Source organism: Chrysochloris asiatica, unplaced genomic scaffold (assembly GCF_000296735.1).
Source record: "Chrysochloris asiatica unplaced genomic scaffold, ChrAsi1.0 scaffold00003, whole genome shotgun sequence".
NCBI lineage: Eukaryota > Metazoa > Chordata > Mammalia > Afrosoricida > Chrysochloridae > Chrysochloris > Chrysochloris asiatica.
In genome coordinates this window covers 20,356,086-20,379,902 of record NW_006408521.1, presented here as the reverse complement: position 1 = coordinate 20,379,902, position 23,817 = coordinate 20,356,086, and the positions used below count along the sequence as shown (strand labels likewise).

Genomic DNA, 23,817 nt, shown 5'->3' with positions numbered 1-23,817 from the left:
ATGGATCTAGTCGTGGTCCTGGTGCTCTGTGCTTCCTGCTTGCTTCTCTTTTCACTCTGGAGACAGAGCTATGGAAAAGGAAATCTCCCACCTGGTCCCACTCCTCTCCCAATTATTGGAAATATTCTACAGTTAGATATGACGAACCTCAGCCAATCTTTACGCCATGTAAGTATATCTTATATTCCTCCAGTTGCATGCAATACGTAAGTACATTTAAAAAAACCTTTTTTTGTGTGAATTGCACAAAGGTTTACAGAGATCATCCTTTTTGTATGCAAAAAATCCTACACTTTGTTTCATCTAAGTGATTGCAATCTCCTCCATGTAAAAACAGTTATGCGGCCTCTTCCCTGAGGTTCCTATTTCCATTCCACCCTCCTTCCCATCCCCATCTTTTCTCATCCTTTCTCATCCTTCAGTAAAGGATGCCCTTTTCATCTCAAATGATTGACCATTTCACAGTGAACATACCTTACTTGTGTTATTGATTTCCTATGTACCTGAAAATTGGGTCATGAGGGTGACCTCCATTCCAGACCTGAAGGGTAGTCAAGGATCACAGTCTTGGGTTTCTCCAATTTCTTTCTGAACAGTAAGTCCAACATTTTAAAATAATTTTTAGTTTTGTTCCACATTTTCTCCTTTACTATCTGGGACCCTCTAATGTGATTCCTTTCAGAGTAATTGGTAGTGGTATCTGGGTACCATCAAGTTTTTCTGGTCTCAAAATTATGGTGACTGGTGTTCAAATGTTTCATTGGTCCACTAGACAAGTTGATTCCAAACATATTCAAATTTTCATCAATCTCCTTTCTTCCGCACATAGAGAGACCAATAGTTGCACCTTAGATTGCCACTCATGCATTGGGGGGGGGGGGCAGAGGGGGGATGTATACCAAAACACTCAGGAATATTCAGTCATTTAAACAACCAAAGGGCACATTCTGCAAGCCTGCCTCCTGAACACTAACAGTCTTTTTCTTTCCATGAGTCCAGAGTCCTCAGCTGCTGTATTTCTCCATGCCCTCGTCTCTGCCTCCATCTCTGGTGGCTTTTCTGGATAGGGTTCCACATTCTGCTCATGCTCTTCTCCCTTGATGGTCCTAGGGTCCTCTGTTCCTAGAATGTAAGATTAACTGCTCTCCCCTTTATGTTACAAAACTTCTACCTTTACATTTGTGACAATCACAATTAGTCATGATAACAACTACTCACCATTGAATCATAAGAATCTTATCCCCATCTCCTTTCACCATTCTTGAGGATTCTACCTTCCCACACACACTCTGATACTAAACTCCCTCTTGAAAACTTGTAAGCCAGTCACTCTGTGCCTTTATAGCCCCCCTCCTTTTAGGTAGCCAATGTCTAAGTTGCCCGTCCCTATCACCCCTGCATACAGAAGGGGTAGGATGAAGACTTCTTCCCTCTCAGTTGGTATTTTGAGCTACTACATCCATAAGTGTAGGTCAAGTTCATCAAATTCTAGCAATTTACACTTGTTTCCTTTATCAATTTTTTTTTTATCTTCTTTTAGTGGAGTTGTGATCTTTAAGCCATCAAAGCTAGGTCAAATGGGTATTATCTGCAAGTTTGGGTATTCTTATGCATCTCCCCTCACTTTACATCAGCTGGACGCTCCACTCCCAGTTCTTCATGGCTATGTCCTTGTCCATGGACTCAGGAGACCCCAGGTCTCACCATACTTTGGACCAACCAGCCCTTCCTCTTCTCTCTCTCATCTCCAAGTCGATGGGTGTCTATGGAACATGGTCGGGCTCAGCCCATCTCTTTATTGTTGCCTTGTCCCCTCATGAGCTTTTAAGATCCTAGTCACCAAAGTAGGATGTAGAACTTTGTCTTTGTGGGCTATGTTATGCCAACTGATCACAGTGTCCCCTGAGACTATGGTCCTAAGTCCCCAGGCCCAGAAACTCATTAGCTTATGTTTTTTGATAATATCTAAGTTTTCATCATTTTGCCTCCTGTATGCTCTACCACATTCTTAGCTGTGATTGCAGCAAAGATAAATACTCATGTACAATTATCCTCTTTCAAACCCTTATATATTTGGGAATATAGTCCCACTCTTCCTCCCATATGCCTATGTATCTGTCCATATCTACCTTCAGAACACTATTGTTCCAAGGTTGTGTATATGACACTATTTACCTCTATGCCCTGTAACACTTGCATTGTTGTTGTTGTTGTTGTTAAGTGCCGTGGAGTCGGTTCCGACTCATAGCGACCCTACACAGGGTTTCCGAGGCTGTAAATCTTTATGGGAGCAAACCGCCTCATCTTTCTCCCGCGGACCCGCTGGTAGTTTCAAACTGCTGACCTTGCGGCTCACAGCCCGATTCGTAACCACTACGCTACCAGAGCTCCTTATACCTCCCTGTATTTTCACCTGTCATCATCATTCTTCTGACAGCCTCCCTCTTCTTGTTTACTGACCTCACATTCACCCAAGTTAACATGTGTCTCCTCCAGCCAGTGAATTACTCTCCCTTCCCTCCCACCCCTGGAAACCATTAAAGAAGGTTTCTTTTAGCATAAAAACCTTTTCTTAAGTTTTAGATAAGTAATTTAAAATAAAATTGATGCCTTGCAGTCAAGCATTAATGTGTTGTGGTTGTTCTTAAATACCAACTAGTCGGTTCTGACTCATAGTGACCCTGTATAGGGTTTCTGAGGCTTCAAATCTTTTCAGGAGCAGAAAGCCTCATCTTTCCCCCTCGAAGTAGCTGGTGGGCTCAAACCATCAACCCTGGGCTTATCGTTGGCTTATCATATGTGCTCCCTAAAGTATTAATGTGTTGTTGTTATTAAATCCCATCAAGCGACCCTGTACAGGGTTTCCAAGGAGTGGCTGATGGGTTTGAACTGCTGACTTTGTGGTTTGCAGTACAGCGCACCACACTCCAAGTATTAATATACATAATTGTAGAACAAAATACTCCCTGTGGATTTTGCTGTTCCCATTGCATTTTTAATGTATCATTATCTGAAATAGAGAAATAAAGTAATACATTTTGGAGAAGATAAATACTAAGGTCATTGTAAGATGTTGTGTGCTGATGCATCGTGACCCTGCATAGGGTTTCCATGGCTATAAATCAACACAGGAACAGAAAGCCTCATCTTTCTCCCATGGAGCAGCTGGATTCAAACTGCTGGCTCTGTGGTTAACAGCCCAATGCATAACCCAGTAATGCCACCACGGTTCTGCCCATTGTAAGATCATGGTGGTGGTGGTGTGCCGTGGAGTTGGTTCCAACTCCTAGCAACCCAGTATAGGGTTTCTGAAGCTGTAAATCATTACAGGAGCAGAAAGCCTCATTTTTCTCCCATGGAATGGCTGGTAGTTTCAAACTGCTGACCTTAAGTTTAGCAGCCCAACTTGTAACCACTACGCTACCAGAGCTCCTTTTAGGAGCAAATTAATAAAGTAATAGGAGTCCTGGTGTGACACTGTAGGTTAATGTTTGGACTGCAAAGTCGGTTTGAACCACAAGGTGGTGGTTCAAGCTCACCAGACATTCTTCAGAAACCCTATAGAGGGTCACTATGGGTTAGAACTGACTTGACAGCACTTAACAACAATAAAGCAGTGTCATGGCAAAAGTAGGGAGTCTGGCTGCCTTCAATGTTTCATAGTCATCAGCTTGTTTGGGCTGAAGAGAAGTGGTATTGGAAGTGTTTTATGATTAGAGATTTCATACAAGAAGTCATCTACTCTAAAAGACATGTGTTTTCTTCAGATTGTCCAGGAAAACTAAACTTCTCCTTAGACGCAGATTCCTGTTGATACCAAGAAAACAGTGATGGGCTGGAGAACAGCAAGAGTGAATGAAAGACAGCAGACACGCGGAGGTCGCGTGGGGAAGGCATTCTGTTAGACTCTGCACAGAGCTGCTGTCTGTGGCCTGAGCATGCTGCAGGAGGGAAGAAATGGCTCCTCCAGAGATACCGCCTCAGTGGCGCCCACTCACTGTCTGTGAGCAGTCCTCACACATCTCAAGCTGGGGTGGTTTTTAAAAGCACAGATTTCTAGTATCAATCACAGCGATGCTGAGTAGAAGCTCCATGAGAAGAAGTTGCAGATGACCCCAAATCAGTCTGTCGGCTTCTGGTTCAAAGGTGGACACTGGGGACTAATACATTTCTAAGGTGTCAGAGGCTGACTCAGGGGCAGTTGGAATTTGGATCTTCTATTTAATAGCTGTGGACACTGAGAACTACATTTTAAGTTCTCTGAACCTGTTTCTTTACCTGTAAAATGATGGTAAATAAATATTCCTAAGGTGTTGCTGTGATGATTAGCTTTAATAATGTGAAGACCAAGGGCTCAGTCTGTTGCCTGGAACATCAGAGGCTCTACTTCAATAACAGCCTTAACAATCACCAACAAATGTATACCTAAAATTCTGAAATTTTGACAATTTTTGTAGCACAATAAAATATCTGCAATACCATATTATGTCAGTATAAATCATGTACAGTATATAGAACCATGATTCTTTTGCTAATATTTGCATCTATTTTCCTTTCCCCAGTTCTCAAAAACCTACGGCCCAGTGTTCACTCTGTATTTTGGCATGAAGCCCACAGTGATATTGTATGGGTATGAAGCAGTGAAGGAAGCTCTGATTGATCGTGGAGAAGAGTTTTCTGGGAGAGGCCATTTCCCAGTGGCTGAAAAAGCTAATAAAGTACAAGGTGAGTGTTGTGTGCTTGCTTTGAGCAGTGGCAATGGTGGAAAGAAGCACTGAAGAACTGCTCAGGCAGAGCTGGACGCATCCTGGGCGCCTGGGTCAGGTCTTCTTCCTTGCCAAGAATCCCCTACTTTTCTCCTGGCAGGAGTCCTTTTCAGCAATGGACAGACTTGGAAGGATATCCGGCGCTTCTCCCTCATGACCCTGCGGAATTTCGGGATGGGAAAGAGAAGCATTGAGGAACGCGTTCAGGAGGAAGCCAGCTCCCTAGTGGAGGAGCTGAGAAAAACCAAAGGTGGGTGATTCTTAACTCAGTGTCTCTAACGGTAACAGACGTCTCTCTTCTCTAATGGGGTCCCAAGAAATAGTTCAGGAACATCCAAGTCTTTCCTTATTGATAGGGATTTCCCATGGAGGAGAGAGGATAAGAAACATAGGACAAGGGAAAGTTGGTATGTCTGTGTAGTCTGTGTAGGCGCATGACTGTGTACACGCTGTTAGTATAAAATCATCTTCTTCCTAGACTTGCTTTGTCTGTTTTCAAATGAAAATCATGAAGATAGAATATTTTAAATCTCATTTTCTTAAAGAGCTAAAGAACACAGGATGCCTATTCTAGAACATCCTACTGAAACACTCTGAGAACAACCCTATGGAGCCTGAAGTGCCTTTTGCTGTCACTTCACTGGACTAAACAAGGAGGTTTCAAAAGTTCATAGAAAAATTCCACTATCTTTCACTGCCATTTTTCCATGAACATTCTGAAGCCCCCTCAGATGTGTCCTGGTATGGCACTGTAGGATAAGCACAGGACCAAAAGGTTGGTTTCCAGCCAATCCTTGGAAACCCTGTACAGGGTCACTGTGAGTCGGAACCAACTGGACGGCACTAGCAGCAACAATGTATGCATAGAGTCAAATGGACACGTCTGAGGGTCTCTGACTTGTCCAAGGCCCACACCTGCAGTTCTGACTAGAAAGCCTGGTTGGCTATGACTTTCATTATCAAGGCATCTCTTAAGGAGCTCTGGATAGTGTAGTAGTTATGAGTCAGGCCGCTAACATCAAGGTCAGCAGTTTGAAACTACCAGCTGTTCCACAGGAAAAGATGAGACTTTCTGTTCCCATAAAGATTTACAGCTTCAGAAACCATCTACAGGGTTGCTATGAGTCTGAACTGACTGCACTGCACACCACCACCACCAACCAGGCATCTCTTAGTGCAACTCTCATCAGTGTGAGTCCCTTAAACACAGGACCATTTAAAACTATCAGTATGCATTACTTAGTGTAACTCACTACTGACTGCACTGATTTATATTATTTTTAATGTTTTATTGTGAATTGAGTGAAAGTTTACAGAGCAGCTCATCACTTTTCCATTGAACGAATCTAATACTTTGCTTCATTACATATTTGCAGTCCCCTCCATGTACCAACAGTTAACACATTTACCTCTTAACAACAACAACAACTTAAACTATTACATTCCTCCCTATGTCTCCTGCTACCTTCATCTTTCCTCTACTAACTTCACTCTTGTTGCATATTGTCTGCCCTGTCACCTACATCAACATGTATTTTCACTAGAGTCCATGAATAATCCCCCACCACGTCCCCATCCCCTGTAACCGTCATAGATTGTTTCGCTTGTTTGAACACTTATATAATCCACAGTCTCTCTTGGCACCACAGCTCACCCAGAGCTGAAGTACTACTCAGGACCACGGCTTTACATCTTTGCAGGAGCAGAAAGCTTCATCTTTCTCTCTCGGAGCAGCTGGCACATTGGCTCTCACATCTTTGTTGTAGAGGGTCCATGCAGTGGGTATGCCCAGTCCCATCTTGCCAGAAGTCTCTTGATGTAATATTTTTATATAATCCTCCAAAATATGCATACCCAGTGTATTAAATAATTATTTAACTAGATTTCAACTCTTCTTGATAATTTTTGACCCTGTCTTCCCTAACTATAAATTGGATCTTTTGTCAGATTTGCTCATTTTTGAGTTACATTTATATTACTATTTGCTTTCCACTGCTCTACTGACCTGTAAAGTACTTCTAATGTTGACTGATTTTCACCTTGAATTCCAAATGACAGTGGTTTTCAATTCCTTCTTTCAGATGGAGGGAAAGGAAAGATTGAAAATCACTCCCCCCCAAAGTTGAGAGCCCTAGAGTATTTCGGTTTCAGCTGAAGTGGCAGAGGAACTTCTAACTCAATAGTTGTCCCATTGTTCAGTGTCCTGTCATTTCTTCACAATAGTTTTGTCATTCTCAAAAACATCTATATATAAAGTTTATCAAGTATTTAATAGATTCCCCATACAAAAAAAAGACATTTGCTCTGCTTTAATCTCTTTATCTAGAAAACTGTGGAATTGACCTAAGTTAGGGTCACATTTAAAAATGTAGATTGTGCTGTATGAGTCAGGGACCAACTCAGTGGTAACTAACATCATATTCTATGACTGTCTATAGCAGTATCCTAGTAGTCCACGAAAAGGCAGCCGTTGCCCAAAGGGATTAGATTTGGAGGCTATTTCATAGTTAAATACTACTTCCTAAAACAGTAAATTTCTTTTTCTTATATTAAATGAAGAAGTAAAAGAACTCCACTTATCAATTTAACATTTCTTGTTTCCCCTACCTATGATTTAAGTTTGGTAGAAAAATGTTTTCTTTTAGTTAAACCAATCTATCCTCTTAAGCTTTTTGTTCATTTGTGATAGTTTTTTGGTTTTGTGGTAGTTTTTAACTCATACATATGTACTTTTGTACATATGTCCCATCAAATACCAGAATCCACCCATAATCTCTCTTTTTTGTCTTTCCCTCTGCTAGTTATACACACAGATCCTTCAGCTATTCTTCCTATTTCTTAAGTGCTCAGGTCCCTAACTACTCTCTTTTTTCCTAGATAAATGCACAATTGTCTGCAGGCTCTGCAGACAGATGTGACTCTGCACTAATAGTTTAAATTAATAGGTACTTAAGAAATAGTCTGCTCAGCTGCTGGTGGAGGTGGGGATAGAAAACAAGACACCTGTGAGATTACACATATTAGGTTAAAAAATGTTAAATGGCCTATTAAATTGCATTTTCCTCAAAAATAATAAGACAACTTGGGTTATGATGATGTAAATAAAAGCAATGGAAGTGAATGCCATATTTGGAAAACCACTATTATTAAATTAGTTAATTTAGTTCATGTTTATGGGGAAAGCAATGTGTTCTTTGGAGTCTTGGTGTTGTGCCACAGGATAATGCACTGGACCTCAAGGTCAGCAGTTCAAATTCTCCAGCCACTCCGTGGAAGTCCTATACAGAGTAACTATGAGTTGGCACTAACTCAACAGCACATACCAACAACAACAAAATGTGTTCTTTATGAGTGCTACTTTTTTGTTGATAAGGAAATTTCTAGGCAGATATTGCTTTAAAGTTTCTAAAATGACCTTTACCTGTTGTCATGGATTAAATTGTGCCCCCCAAAATATATGTCAACTTGGCTGGGCTGTGATTCCCAGTGGCTTGGCAGTTCTGTATGATGTGGTCATCCCCCATAATGTGATCCAATAAGACAATCCGTGGCAAGGGAACTAGGGTGAGGTGTAACACCTTACTCAAGTCCCAGCCCTAATCTCATGTAAGGGAAATGCCCCTGGGGTGTGACAGGCATCATCTTTTATCTTAAAGAGACAAAAGGAGAGAGAAGCCACCAGACCAGCAAGGAACTGACTACCACCAAGAAAGAAAAGTCAGGAGCAGAACACATTCTTTGAACTTACGGTCTTTCAGAGGTTCAAGCTGGATTCAGAAGGGAATGTGGAACAAGGGATGTCATTGCTGATGTCAGATGGATCTTGGCTGAAAGCAGAGAATACCAGAAAGATGTTTGCCTGTGCTTTATTGACTACCCAAAGGCTTTTGATTGTGTGGATCTGACAAGCTATGGACAACATTTCAGAGAATGAGTGTTCAGGAACACTTAATCGTGCTCATGAGGAACCTAGACATAGACCACAAGGCAGTTGTTTGACTAGAGCAAGGGAACACTGAATGGTTTAAAATTAAGAAAGATGTGTGCCAGGGTTGTGTTCTTTCACCATACTTATTCAATCAGTAAGAGGAATAAATAATTTGAGAAGTGAGATTATATGAAGAAAAAGATGGCATAATAATTAGAGGAAGATTGATTAACAACATGCAATATGCAGATAATACAACCTTGTTTGCTGAAAGCAAAGAGGACTTTGAATACTTACTGATGAAGATCAAAAACCACAGCCTTCAGTATGAGTTGCATCTCAATGTAAAGAAAACAAAAATACTCGCCACTGGGCCAATAAACAGCATCCATATAAATGGAGAAAAGATTGAAGTTGTCTAAGACTTCATTTTGCTTGGATCAACTACCAACACTCATGGAAGCAGCAGTCAAGAAATCAGATGACATATTGTGTTAGGCAAATCTGCTGCAAAGACCTCTTTAAAGTGTTCAAGAACAAAGATGTCAGTTTGAGGACTAAGGTGCACCTGACCCAACCCATGGCATTTTTAAAAGCCTCATATGCATGTGAAACATGGATAGTGAATAGAGAAGACCATAGAAGAACTGATGTATTTGAGTTATGGTGTTGAAGGAGAATATTAAAAGTACCATGGACTGCCAAAAGAACAAAGCACTCCATGTTGAAAGAAGTACAGCCAGAGTGCTCCCTAGAAGCCAGGATGGCCAGACTTTGTCTCTCATACTTGGGACGTATTGTTAGGAGGGACCATTCCCTGGAGAAGGATTATCATGTTTGGTAAAGTGGAAAGTCAGAAAAAAAAAAGAGGAAGACCTCCAACGAGATGGATTAGCCCAGTGCTGGCAGCAATGAGCTTGGGTTTAGCAATCATTGTGAGATAGGCGCAGGACCACACAGTGTTTTGTTCTGTTGTACATAGGGTCGCTATGAGTCAGTGTTAATTCAGTGGCACCTAACAACAACAGGGGCCGTGTTAACAAACTGTTAGACCTAGGGGAAGATTGATGCCAAGACACCTGGAGATCTCCAAGGGATGCCAGGCCCACAGATGTTGACAGGACACCAGGACCTTCCCTAAGAGCCGACAGGGAGAGGAAGCCTTCCCCTAGAACTTACTTCTGTTAGGTGACTCCATCTGCTTGTGATATTTCTGTGATAGCAGCACTAGATAACTAATACACCTTTATCTAAAAGACAGTGGGTTTTATATGCGGATTTTAACTGCATTTTTTAATGCTTCTAATTCTTTAGGTGCACCTTGTGATCCTACTTTCATCCTGGCCTGTGCCCCCTGCAATGTAATCTGCTCCATTGTTTTCCAGAATCGTTTTGATTATACAGACAAGGAATTTCTTAACTTGATGGATAGATTCAATGAAAATATGAAGATTCTGAGTTCCCCATGGATTCGGGTGAGGTCAAGATCCTGTCTTCCTGAGAAACTGTTTCTTTCTTTCTCAGACAAGGGCAAAATTCTATGTGGACCAAGCTGTAAAGTCTGAATACAAAAGTCCTGCTTAGGGTATATTGTGAATTGAATTGTGCCCCAACAAAAGTATGTGTTACAAATTTTAACCTCTATTCCTGTGGTCAGAGTCCTGGTGTGGCACTGTAGGATAAGCACTGGACTGCTAACCACAAGGTCAGCAGTTCAAGCCCACCAGCTGCTCCTTGAAAACCCAATAGAGAGTCACTATGAGTCAGAACTGACTGTACAATACTTAACAACAACAACAAAGATAATTCATACAGGGTTATAGAGTGAACTTCAGCAAAAGATAACCCTATCCTTTATTTTACAGGTTAGTACACAATACGACTTTCTACTCAGTAATACTTCCACTAAACCACAAACCTAGTTTCCATAAAGTACTCTGGTGACTTCCCAAAAGCATGCACATGGCACTTCTTAGAGATCCACAGCCCAAATTCAAAGGCTTCTATTACCCACAAGGTCATCCTCCATGTAATACCTACTGATCTCTTCATCAAACTACTTGGCAGAAATATTCTGATTTAGTATATGAAGGAAGAAGAATGATCAGGACCATGGAAGCACTGACTAGCATAGGGCTGTTTGATGTTTCAGTTGTGATTCCAACTGACAGATAACTCAGTTAAGGGGAAGAAAATTACTGGGTTTTATGCTGTGTGGCTCATAAGCAAACATCACAATTTTGCCTAGGGTTCAGTTGGTACATCCTGATAGTTGCATGATCTTAGAAAAGAAACATCATTGTTCTTTTGCGTAGTTATTTTATCCATGAAATGCTCAGTCAGATGCCAATGGTAATTTCAAGCCCCTCCCAATTATAAAATACTGATTCTATTTCTGAGGCTTGGTGTTCCACCTTAATCTATGGAAACAAAACGTCAATGCTCCTAAATTATGGCATTCTCTATTTCATGGATGTAGGGAAGTATTGATGTAAAAAAAATTAGAGAATTGATATACAGATACTTTTAAAGATATTTTGTACAAATGATGTATGATTATAGGAAATTATTATTAAGTTATTAATAATATCATAGGAAATTGTTATTGATTCTCTGGTCAGAATTTTTTGCCTTGAATCTTCCTATAAGCTTCAAGAATTAATTTATATGTACAGTAAAGAACATCCCTTCAACTTGGAGAACATATTGAATTCATCTTTACAGACCCAGTTTCTAACTGGGGCTTGGCATATGGCCTATATATCTTCATGAGATATTATTTAATAAATATTTTTCCTTTCTTCTAGATTTGCAATTCTTTTCCTGTGCTTCTTGATTATTTCCCAGGAAGTCATAACAAACTACTTAGTAATGTTGCTGCTTTAGAAAATTATGTTTTGGAGAAAATAAAGGAACACCAAGAATCCCTGGACATTAATAATCCTCGGGACTTCATTGATTGCTTCTTGACCAAAATGGAAGAGGTAAAATGTCCAAGACAAATCAGTTATTAGCTTGTGCATTTTGTAGTTCATTGAATAATTCAATACTTGATAGAGATGTTAAAATAATCACATAAGTAATGTTTGACAAGCCTTTTAGGCACCTATTATGTGCATGGATCTGCACTGACCATCACAGGTCTATTTTAAATGGAATGGATAAATAATTAGAGTCCAGGGATCCTGTTCTTTAGGTACTAATAACCAGCCTAAAGAGATAGAGGAAGCACACTAGAGTTGAAGTGCAACGATTACCGGAAAGGTAGAAAATATACAACGTCTTGTCAACAAATGAAGATGGACGTGAAGATTGCTCAAAGAGCTTGGGAGAGGGAGAAGGACTATTTGCAGTGAGGATCAGGAGAGGGAATTTCACATGGGTTGAATGAATGGTATATGCAGAGGTTCAGAGGTGTGTAGTGGCAAAAAGATTAGGTGGATGGAAGGGAAAAGCTTTAATTGAGTACAACCAAAAATGAATTTGTACAGAAATGGAGTTGGCTTTTGGTGTCTGTTGGGTCCAAATGTTGGCATGGAGAGTTGTTTTTTTTTTTGGATTGGTGTTGTTAGGTGCCATCGAGTCAGCACCGACTCATAATGACCTTATGCACAGCAGAACGAAACACTGCCCAATCCTGGGCCAACCTCACTACTGTTGCCACGCTTGACTCCATCGATGCTGCCATTTTGATTAGCACAGGAATACATACCAATAATCATTAGGTACATTGTCCCAGGAGTTGTGTAGAATGATCTATGTAGTGAGAATGGAGAAGAAGAGCAGCTGGGACATTGTTCATTTATCTGGTGTGATAAGCACTGAATTGAGAGCCACAAGTTGGGTGGTTTGATCCCACCAGCTGCTCCTCACAAACCCTGTACAGGGTCGCTGTGAGTAGGAACCCACTTAATGACATTTAACAACAACAACATGGGCCTATGACAAAACGCTGGTGGTGCAGTGGGTAAGCTCTTGGCTACTGACTGAAAGGTCAGTGGTTTGAACCCACCAGCCACTCCATGGTAGAAAAATCTGGTGATCCACTTGCAGTTAGCAGTCCAGTGCTTATGCTACAGTGTCAAAGTATAAAGGGTTATGTGTCAATTTCAGGATGAAAGCAGATGTTCAACCAACAAGGCAAAGATTCAGGTGGTGAGCACTAGCAGCACTGGGCAGAAATGAGAAATCAGTCAGTAGGTCAAACTGGAAAGGCACCAAAGATCCTGAGAGAGGGGGCATTCAGAGACTTGCCATGACATTTGAGGTGGACTGCTCAAATCACATGTTCCAGAGAGAATGTGACAAAAGATACGGAATGGTTTGAAGAAATTGGAGAAAGAAGCACATTACTTCCACTGCCTGCGTCCTCTGCCACTAGGGCAACAAATGCTGCTTCTCCTGTGGGAGGTTTAGTCGTTATGAGAATCCGACTACAGGTGTGAACACCTTTCCAGAAGACTGCATTTACCTTAGTTCTCCGTATGTTGCTCATACTTAGAAGGAATTCCTAATGCTTTGAAATCTTTCCAACTATCCTAGGTTAAGGAGGGCCCTAAGGTCTCTCTGGTATTTCAACTGGCTGTTTGCACAGTATTATTTTTAATAATAGATTGTGTTTCTTTACAAATAAGAGAAAACCCAATTAGTAGGTTTATTTGTTTCACATACATTGCGTCTCATGCTGAGCCAGGCAAGGACTAGTCCAGCAACATTGAAGCTTCATGGCATCACGTGCCTTCCATTGTTCTTCTCCATACTTAAGTGGAGTCCTGGTGTGGTGCTGTAGGATAAACACATTACTGTTAACCACAAGGTTGCTGGTTCAAACCCACCAGCCACTCATTGGAAACCCTATACACAGTCAGAACTGACTTAACGCACTTAACAATAAGAAACAGAACATACCTCAGTGAAGGTCTTCATCTTCAAGCTTAAATCCTCATGTCCCAAGACAATGTCTGCCCCATCTGCACCTTTGGATTTGTGTTTTGAGTAAGAAATAAAAGAAGTGGCACCAACAGGCTTCTTTCTGCTGGTATCTCAGTGACAAGAATTATTTTTCATGAGCCACCTCGCTGCAAAAGGCCATCACTTAGAAATTTGAAAGAAAAAAACAGGTAGGAAATGAAGATTATGTCATCTAGTCTCCAATGTCTGCCATACCATACAGAAGTATTTCCTAAAAAAGAAACTTTTATTTTCCAAGTTTACTCTGGATTATTTTGAATTCATTGTAATTAAGTGTGCTGACAAGCTAATTTGTCAACCTATTGCATAATCTATTCCCAGGAAAAACACAACAAGGAGTGTGAGTTTACTATTAGCAGTTTGATAACCACAGTGCATGACCTGTTTGGAGCTGGGACAGAGACCACCAGTACCACCCTGAGATACGGCCTCCTACTTCTGATGAAGCACCCCGAGGTCACAGGTATGACCACAGATGGCGGCAGGGTGAAACTGGGAAAGAAAGTTGACAAGATGTTGCTAAAGTTTTCAATCTGGTTTCAATTACAGACACCTCCTTATTTAAATTTCTATGGCACCAGGTATAATTTGTCTAAGAGATAAAAAGGAGACAAATTGCATCAGAGTTGTTGTTGTTAAGTGCTGTTCAGTTGATTCTAACTCATAGCAATCCTATATAAAGTTTCTGAGGAGCAGCTGATGGGTTTGAACCACCGACCCTGTGGTTCACATTCCAGTGCTGATGCTATAGCACCACACCAGGAATCCAATTGCTCCACAGTAGAAAGTGATCATTTGCACCAAGTAGAGAGAAGACTGACAGTGTGGGCAGTTGTTGTTAGATGTCATCACGTTGATTCCAACTCATAGTGACCCTACTGTACAACAGAATGAAACACTGCCCAAATCTTGCACCGTCCTCACAGCTCTTTTGTTTGAACTCATTGTTGCTACCACTGTGTCAACCTATCTTGTTGGAGGTCTTCCTTTTTTTCATTGACCCTTTACTTTCCCAAGTATGATGTCCTTCTCCAGGGACTGGTCCTTCCTTATAACATGTCCAAAGTACAAAAAATTAAATCTCACCATCATCGCTTTTAAGGTTCTATGGAGCAATCCTACTGGATTTTTTCCAAAACAGACTTATTTGTTCTTCTAGAAGTCCATGGTGCTTTCAATATTCTTCGCCAATACCATAACTCAAATGTATTAATTTGAGGCAGGTACTATGATACTGAAAGTGGAACCTTTGTTCTTTAACACTTTAAAGAAATCTTTTATAGTAGATTTGCTGAGTGCAATACATGTTTGATTTCCAGGCAGTTGCTTCCATGAACATTGATTATGGATCCAAGTAAAATGGAATCTTTGACAATTCAGTCTTTTCTCCATTTATCAGGATGTTACTAATTGATCCAGCTGTGAGGATTCTTGTTTTCTTTACATTGAGGTAAATCCATACTGAAAGCTGTACTCTTTGATCTTCATCAGTAAGTATTTCAAGTCTTTTATATTTCCAGCAAGTAAGATTGTTGTCTGCATATTGCAGGTTCTTAATGAGTCTTCCTTCGATTCTGATGCCCCATTCTATTTTCATATAATGCAGGTTCTCGGATTATTTGCTCAGTATACAGATTGAATAAGTGTAGTGAAAGGATGTAACCTACAACCCTTACGCACACCTTTCCTTACTTTGAACCACTTAAGATCCCCTTGTTCTGTTTGAACAACTGCTTCTTGTATGTACAGGTTCCACATGAACACAATGAAGTGTTCTTAAATTTCCATTCTTCGCAATGTTATCCTCGGTTTGTTATGATCCACATGATTGAATTTCTTTGCATAGTCAATAAAACACAAGTAAATATTTTTCTGGTACTCTGCTTTTTCAACCAAGGTCCATCTGACATCCTCTTATGAATCTGCTTTGAATTTCTGACAGTTCCTTGTCAATGTACTACTGCAACTATTTTTAAATTATCTTCAACTAAATTTTACTTGCATATGAGATTAATGATACTGTTCTATGATTTCTACACATCACTTGGTAACCTTTCTTTGGAATGGGCACAAATATGGATCTCTTCCAATGTTAGCTAGGTAGCCGTCTTCCATATTTCTTGACATAAGCAAATGCGTGCCTCCAGTGCTTCATTAGTTTTTGGAAATATTTTAATTTGTATTCCATCAATTCCTGGAGTATTATTTCTCACCAAAGCCTTCAGTGAAAGTTGGAGGACTTCTTCCTTCAATACCATCAGTTCTTGATCATATATTACCACTTGAAATGGTTGAACATCAACCAATTCTTTTTGGTACGGTGCCTCTGTGCCCCTTCCACTTATTTTGATGCTTTCTGCATCTTTCAATATTTTGCCCACAGAATCCTTCAGTACAGCAAGTCAAGACTTGATTTTTTGTCTTCATTTCTTTCAGTTTGAAAAGTGCTGAGCATGTCCTTCACTTCCCTTTTAATTTTCTGACTCCATGTCTTTACACATTTCACTATAATATTTTACTTTGACTTCTCAAGCTACCCTTTGAAATTTTATGTTCAGCTTTTTTACGTCACCATTTTTTTTTCAGTCACCTTAGCTTCAGCTTCTCTTCAGAAACTCTATACAAGAGTCACCACAACGCGACAGAATTTATCAACAATAACTTAGCTTCTCTGTGTTCAAGTGCAAATTTCAAAGTTTCCTCTAACATTCATTTTGGTCTTTTCCTGTCTGATGTTCTTGATGTCATCCCACACTCCTCTGGCCTTCAGTCATTAGTGTCTAAGGCACCACATTTGTTCTTGCACTGGTCTCTAAATTCTGGTGGGCTATGCTCCAGGTTATATTTTGGTTCTCCTGGACTTGTTCTAATTTGCTTCAGCTTCAGCCTGTAACTGATGATCTGTTTAACAGTCAGCCCCTGGCCTTGTTTTGGCCCATACTGAGCTCCTACATTGTCTCTTCCACAGATGTAGTCAATTTGATTACTGTGTATTTCATCTGGTGAGATCCATGTGCATAGTCACTGTTTGTTATTGGAAAAAAAATATTTGCCATGAATAAGTTGTTGGTCTTGCAAATTTTTATCATGTGATCTCCAGCATCACTTCTATTACCAAGGCCATATTTTCCAACTACTGGTCCTTCCTCTTTGTTTCCAACTTTCACATTCCAATCACCAGTAATTATCAAGGCATCTTGATTGCATGTTTGATCAATTTCAGATGAAAGAATTTGGTAGGATTCTTCAATTAATTCATCATTGGCTTTAGTGGTTGGTGGGTAAGTTTGAATAATAGTCACATTAACTTGTTTTCCTTGTAGGTATATGGCTATTATCCTATCTGAGACAGCATTGTACTTCAAAATTAATCTTGAAATGCTCTTCTGGATGATGAATACAAAGTCAATCCTTTTAAATTCATCATTCCAAGCATAGTAAACCATATGATTGTTGGATTCAAAATGGCCAACACCAGTTCATTTCAGCTCACTAATGCCTGGGATATTGATCTATATGCGTTCCATTTCATTTTTCATTACTTCCAATTTTCTTAGATTCATAGTTTATACCTTCTGCATTCCAATTATTAATGAATATTTGCAGCTGTTGCGCCCCGCAGCAAATTTTGTTTAATCCACATCATTAAGTCAGCTGTACTTTGAGAAGGCAACTCTTCCCAGTCATATTTTGATTACCTTCCAACTTCAAGGATTTATCTTCCAGCTCTATATCAACGTTCTACTGCTATTCATAAGGCTTTCCGTGGCTAACCGTTCAGAAGTAGTCTGCCTCTCCTTATTCCTAGTCTGGAAGCTCTACTGATACCTGTTTACCATGGTTGACCCTTCTGGTATTTAAAATACCAGTGTAATAGCTTCCACCATTACAGCAACACACAAGCTACCAAAGCACGACAAACTGACAGACTAATGGTGCTGTGGGCAGTAGGCAGGAGGGTAAAGCTCTGTATGGTGTTGGATTTCAGGGGAAGGAATTTATAGCAGGAAAATTTCAGGAAGGCACCAAGCCAGGAACAACCAGTTCAGACGCACAAGATGGATACAGCACGTGTAAGGGAAGACATAAGGAACAAAAGGGAAATGACTGATTATCTAAGGTTTCCTAATAATCAGTAAATGACTACCAGGAGTTTGAAATATTTACCTGAACACTTGGAAATCATCTATAAGTTTTAGAATTGAAATAGAAGCTTTTAAGTCCAAAAATGTACAAAGAAATTGAAATAATCTTATCATTGAAAAATATTTATGTAGTCATATGGTAGAAATAATAAATTGATATAACCAAACTTTGTGATTAAATAGAGTGGGGAAAACAGAGTGCTGGTAAGTGTGTGTGTTTTTATATTTGTGTTTGGACATTTGTTTGTAAAAGATTGATAATGCAGACGTCACTGGTCATCATCCTTACAACGATGTCATTAAGTTATCTCTGAAGAGAGATAAATCTAGAAATAAAGACATTATTTAGAAATATGAAAAAAAATTCAGAAGAACATACTAGAATGATTTCAAGTGCCCACCTTTGGGAGGTGAAGGAAGTTGCATGCACATACAAACACAAACCTACATATATGTATGCTGTCAGTAATGCCATCGAGTTGGCTCTGACTCATATGATGGGATAGACATTTTCAAACATCATATATTTTGATTAAAAACTAATATTTGATGTTTGTTTTTCTTTCTGCAAGAATAGTAATATATTGAGCCAATTACATGCTGTCTATATTTTAAACCAGTTATTCATGTCTCTTTGTATTAATTATCCTGTAGGTTAATATGTAGGCTATGTACATATAGGTATGTACAGATTTTACTACTGCCTACCTTGTTGGAGAGTTAATATACCTGTATTATAGCAATTTTTTCACTCTAAGTGCCCTTCAGGTCATTGAAATCATGGTTCTACCAACACTGGGATACTTTCTGGATCTTTCATACAACCCTGTCTAAGTGCCCTTCAGGTTATTGAAATTATGGTTCTAACAACATGGGGATACTTTCTGGATCTTTCATACAACCCTGTCTAAGTGCCCTTCAGGTCATTGAAATTATGGTTCTAACAACATGGGGATACTTTCTGGATCTTTCATACAACCCTGAATTGCAGTGGCAGCTGTGCCAGTGTTTTGTTTCTCATCAGTTCTTTCTTATGTCGTATCAGCTAAAGTCCAGGAAGAGATCAACAATGTCATTGGCAGACACCGGAGCCCCTGCATGAAGGACAGGAGTAACATGCCCTACATGGATGCTGTGGTGCACGAGATCCAGAGATTCATTGACCTCATCCCCTTGAGCCTGCCCCACGCAGTGACCCGTCACATTAAATTCAGAAATTACCTCATCCCCAAGGTAAGATTTGTACCTTCTACACTGAACCTCAGTGCTCTTGAAGTTCCACAGTATAATTCCAGTTCTCTGCCAACACAGGATGAAAGAATAAAAAAGGCCTAAGTGTACAGCTTAATGGATTTCCAATTTGGAGTTCTTAATATCTGGCAGTATAAGTCTTTCAAATTTATTATGCTTCTTTATGTTCCTCTCAGCTATTTTGATAATGTTTACATTTCCAAGAAATTCTAGTATCACAATAAAGAAGTGGCAGCAGAAGTTAAGAATGCCAAGAGTACCATGTATATGGGGAATCTGAGAAAACACATGTATGCTTGGAGCAAGATGCACATGCAAGAGATACCTGAGAAGGCCCTGTGCTTTCACCTCTGGCTCATCTCTAGGTTCAGTGCAAGTCTGGCTAAGAGCTGAAGGAGGATACCAGCACAAAGTCATTTTACAACAACTAGGATAGGTTAGAGCCCTTGGGTGGCACCAGAGGATAAGCATTAGACTACTAACCACAATGTCAGTGGTTCAAACCCACCACACTCCTTGGAAACCCTATTCAGGGTTGCTATGTGTCAGAACTGACTTGATGGCACTTAGCTACAACAACAACAAGAAGGTTGGGTTATTTTTGTTTTTTGTTCTTTTTTCCACTTGCATCAAGGAAATCTGTCAAAACACTAGCTAAGAAACAGAAATATGCACACACATCTAGGAAGGCAATTATAGCAAAACCCGTTTCAGAGAATTCACTAAATAAGCAGCCTTCAACAGGAGTCCTAGTGTGGTGCTGTCAGACAAGCATTGAACTGCTAACTGCAAAGTCGGTGGTTCCGACCCACCCGCTACTCCTTGGAAACCCTCTCCAGGGTTGCTATGAGTTGGAACCAGTTCAGCAGCACTTAACAACAACAACAGCTTTCAGTAGCAGTTACTGATAAAGATCAAAGACTAAAACTTTCAATATGGATTACAACTCAATGTAAAGAAAACAACAAAAAAAATCCTCACAACTAAATCAATAGCCAACATTATGATAAATGGAGAAAGACTGAATTTGTCAAGGATTTTATTTTACTTGGATTCACAATCAGTGCCCTTGAAAGCCAGCAGTCAAGAATTCAAACAATGTATTGCATTGGGCAAACCTGCTGCAAAAGACCTCTTTGAGTGTTAAAGAGTAAAGATGTCACCTTGCGGACTAAGGTGTGCCTAAGCCAAGTTATGGTATTTTCAATCACCTCATATGTATGTAAAATCTGGGAAATGAATAAGGAAGACCAAAGAAGAATTGATGTGTTTGAATTGTGGCATTGGTGGAATATATTGAAAGTACCATAGACTACCAGAAGAACAAACAAATCTGTCTTAGAAGAAGAACAACCAGAATACACCTTAGACTTCACCTCACATGGTTTGGATGTGTTATCAGGAAGGATCAGTCCCTGGAAAAGGACATCATGCTTGGTAAAGTAAAGCATCAGCCAAAAAGAAGACCATCAACATGATGGGCTGACAGTGGTGACAATGATGGGTTCAAATACAGCAATAATTGTGAGGATGTCACAAGACTAAGAGGTGTTTTTGTTCCGCTGTACATAGGATCACTGTGAGTCAGAACCAACTTGATGGCACCTAACACAGGTTGTTACAACACAACTTTTTTTTTTTAAAAAGCACAAACCCTGGGATTATTCCGTTTCTCTGTTTATTCCAGGGCACTACAGTATTACCGTCACTGACTTCAGTGCTTCACAATGGCAAAGAATTTCACAACCCAGAGAAATTTGATCCCAGCCATTTTCTGGATGAGAAGGGCAACTTTAAGAAGAGTGATTACTTCATGCCTTTCTCAGCAGGTAATAAACGTAAATAGCTATCTGTACTTCAGAGAACAGGATACCTGTGTGAGATCAATTGGGACTTGCATAGTGTTGACTCTGGGGCTGGTAGCATTGCTGCTTGGGCATGATCATGAGCACCACTCCCAATGCCCAGGAGGTTTCCCGCCCATAATACATCCTCATTATTGGATTAGAGCAGCAGGTCCTTTGGTCTATACCCCAATTCCTCCAAAGTGAGAAAGGTAGAGAATGAGTTGATTAAATTTTGTCTCAATGATATAGTGTCTTCTAGAAAGTGAAACTCATTGACACTTTCTAAAGCTCTAGGTAAACAATATTTAAGCAACCGCTTTACTGAGTACCTTCCATGTTGTGCTCTTTGCCCACCCCCAGGCTGAACTCTGGGGATAAAATGTACAGAGACTGAGCAATCTGGTGTTGACACTCCAGTGTCAGGGGAACAAATCATTATAATCCAGCTATAAAACAGAGAACAAGCTGCTCTAGGAACAATACAATGCTATAAGCAATATTTTAATACAAGTTTCCTAACAAGGCACAGGGAACAAGGAAAGAGCATTTGTACTGAGATAATGGATTACAGGGATAAAAGTAAGACATTTGCCATATACTGGGGATATCAGAACCACTTGCCAAGTAACTGTGGGGTCTGGAAAACCATGGAATTGAGGCAACCTACATTGCAGTGATTGCAGAATACCCTGTCCATCCCCTAATCATTATCCTCCTTCCTGGAGATTAATTCTCACCTGTTGTGCGTGTGCTGGGCTTCAGTTTAAGGTGCCCCTTTCATTTATTTTATGACCTTTGATGCTTACTTGGGTCTGGCATTGTAAATACCAAGGTGACAAGGACTGGGTTCTCCCTTCTAGGATCTCACATTTCATTAGGATAGAAAGTAAATAGAGAATTATGATTCAAAGTGATCATGCCTCAATGGAAGTAGGGATATAATGCTGAGCATTCTATCCAGAGACTCTATTGCCTAGGGGAATCACAAAGATTGTAAAGAGGAAATGCCATTTGAATTAAATACTGAAGGAAGCATCCTAGTCAAAAGGAAAAGCATGAGATACAGCTTGAAATTATATGTTGTAATTAAGAATGATGAAAATGAGAATATAGAGAGCTGAGATGAAAGAATATGAATAGTGGAAGAAAGATACAAAATGTCAGATTAGGAACAAAATGTGAAGGTCTTTGTCAAATACTTTGGGACTTAACCTATAGGACAGGAACAGTGATCCAGTTAAAGTTTAAAAGTATGGGAATGGCATACTTAGATTTGTGCTTTTCAAAGTGCATAAGAGACCAAATCTTTGGCTGAACTTTGTGCCAGAGGTAGAAAGGGAAACACAGATATATAAGCTTCTTCCTCTCAGGTCTTCTCATGATGTGGGTGTGCTCCTAGAAAAGCACTGATGGAAACTTGAAATATCAAAACAGCAGCTCTAATGTGGGATGACTTCATGAAATGCTTGGCATAAAGATGATAACTGTTGTGAGTTGCCATGGAGTGAACTCTAACTAATGCTGACCTTAGGTTTAAGGACAAAACTTTTCCTGGTCCTTTACCAGCTCCATGGCTTTTAGAATGTCTGAGCCCTTTGTCAAGGGCTCAATTTGACAAAATTGAGTCAGTTCATCTCATTGAGGGTTCTTCTCATTTTCACTGACCGTCTAAAGATGATCAATAAATATTTGTTGAAGGGTGCTTGTTCCGATAAAACATTAGGTGGATAGCAAGCATGTCCATTCTTCGTCCACCTTTCTATTCAACTATAATTGCAGCCATCCTGCCTTCCCAGCATCCTCTATTCAGTCATTCATCTAATAGCTAATGTGTTTTCTCTATGTGCCAGATCAGAAATATAGTGTTCAAGGAGTATCTAATCTCTGTGTGTGGTATTTTCAGGAAAACGAATTTGTGTGGGAGAAGGTCTGGCCCGCATGGAGCTGTTTTTGTTCCTGACCACCATTTTACAGAAATTTAACCTAAAGCCTGTGATTGACCTGAAGGATATAGATGTCACCCCAGTGGCCAATGGGTTTGCATCTTTGCCACCCTATTTCCAACTCTGCTTCAGTCCTATCTGAAGATTATTTCTGCATTGTCATCTGAAAACCCCCTCCACTGAGAGGTCATTCACCTCCTTCCAAGTACCAGGGATGCCTTCGTCTGAACTCTCCTCTCTACATCTGCCCATTCTTTCAAAATCCAACATACATTAAAGACTTTACTTGGTTTCATGGCATAAATTTATATCCTATTTAAACACTCTCCAACTGTTAAATTGGCCACCATATTTCTGAATACTTATCTAATTGAGTTATTACTGTGTCAGTACATGAAGCTGAGCAAAAATGATCAGCAGGTGGTAATTCAAATCCATTTCTTCTCTGTGTCTTCTAAAGAAAAAATGTTACTATTTTGGGGATAATTTTTTAGACCTTCCTCCTTTTGACAAATCTAAGTAAAAACTGAAAGAAACAAAAGTCCACAGTGGTCATGTTGGTCCTCATGATAAACACAAAGAAGGGGCAAAGGATGAGGGCAGAAAAGCTCTCCTGACTTAGTGGCGCTGCAGGATAATGCACTGGACCACAAGGTCAGTTTGAACCACAAGGTTGGCGGCTCACTAGGATGGGGTCACATGAATTGGGAACCAACTGAACAGCACTCAACAACAATAAAAACAGAGTTATTTGAGATTTAGATTTGAAGTGAAAAAAAGTATGTCAAACAGCAGCTGTAGGGGTGTATCAAGAAGATCAGCAATGGGGAGGAATAAATATCAAGTGTTATAATTCGTGCCTGCACTTTGCTGCCACCAAGATCACTAAATAAAGAATTGAAATACTTCTATCACTTCCTATATCCAACTTGGGTCTAAATATTAATATATGACTTATAATCATAT

At 39.9% G+C, this 23,817-nt stretch overlaps 1 protein-coding gene across 2 annotated transcripts; it reads left to right on the top strand.

Moving 5' to 3' along the window:
- LOC102821709 (cytochrome P450 2C25-like) lies at positions 1-22,993 on the top strand. 2 transcript variants are annotated; one of them, XM_006831169.1, is made up of 9 exons: positions 1-168; positions 4,563-4,725; positions 4,867-5,016; positions 10,009-10,169; positions 11,502-11,678; positions 13,987-14,128; positions 18,856-19,043; positions 20,749-20,890; positions 22,812-22,993. In XM_006831169.1, the coding sequence occupies exons 1-9, from the start codon at positions 1-3 to the stop codon at positions 22,991-22,993; spliced, it is 1,473 nt and encodes a 490-aa protein (XP_006831232.1). The 2 variants fall into 2 exon arrangements, with proteins under 2 accessions (XP_006831232.1, XP_006831233.1); XM_006831170.1 differs by lacking the exon at positions 11,502-11,678.
- The last annotated feature ends 824 nt before the right edge of the window (positions 22,994-23,817 follow it).

Coding starts and splice junctions, on each gene's coding strand:
- LOC102821709 (XM_006831169.1), top strand. CDS start 1: ATGGATCTAGTCGTGGTCCTGGTGCTCTGTGCTTCCTGCTTGCTTCTC. Junction 4,726..4,866: donor AAAAGCTAATAAAGTACAAG/GTGAGTGTTGTG, acceptor TTCTCCTGGCAG/GAGTCCTTTTCAGCAATGGA. Junction 19,044..20,748: donor GAAATTACCTCATCCCCAAG/GTAAGATTTGTA, acceptor TGTTTATTCCAG/GGCACTACAGTATTACCGTC.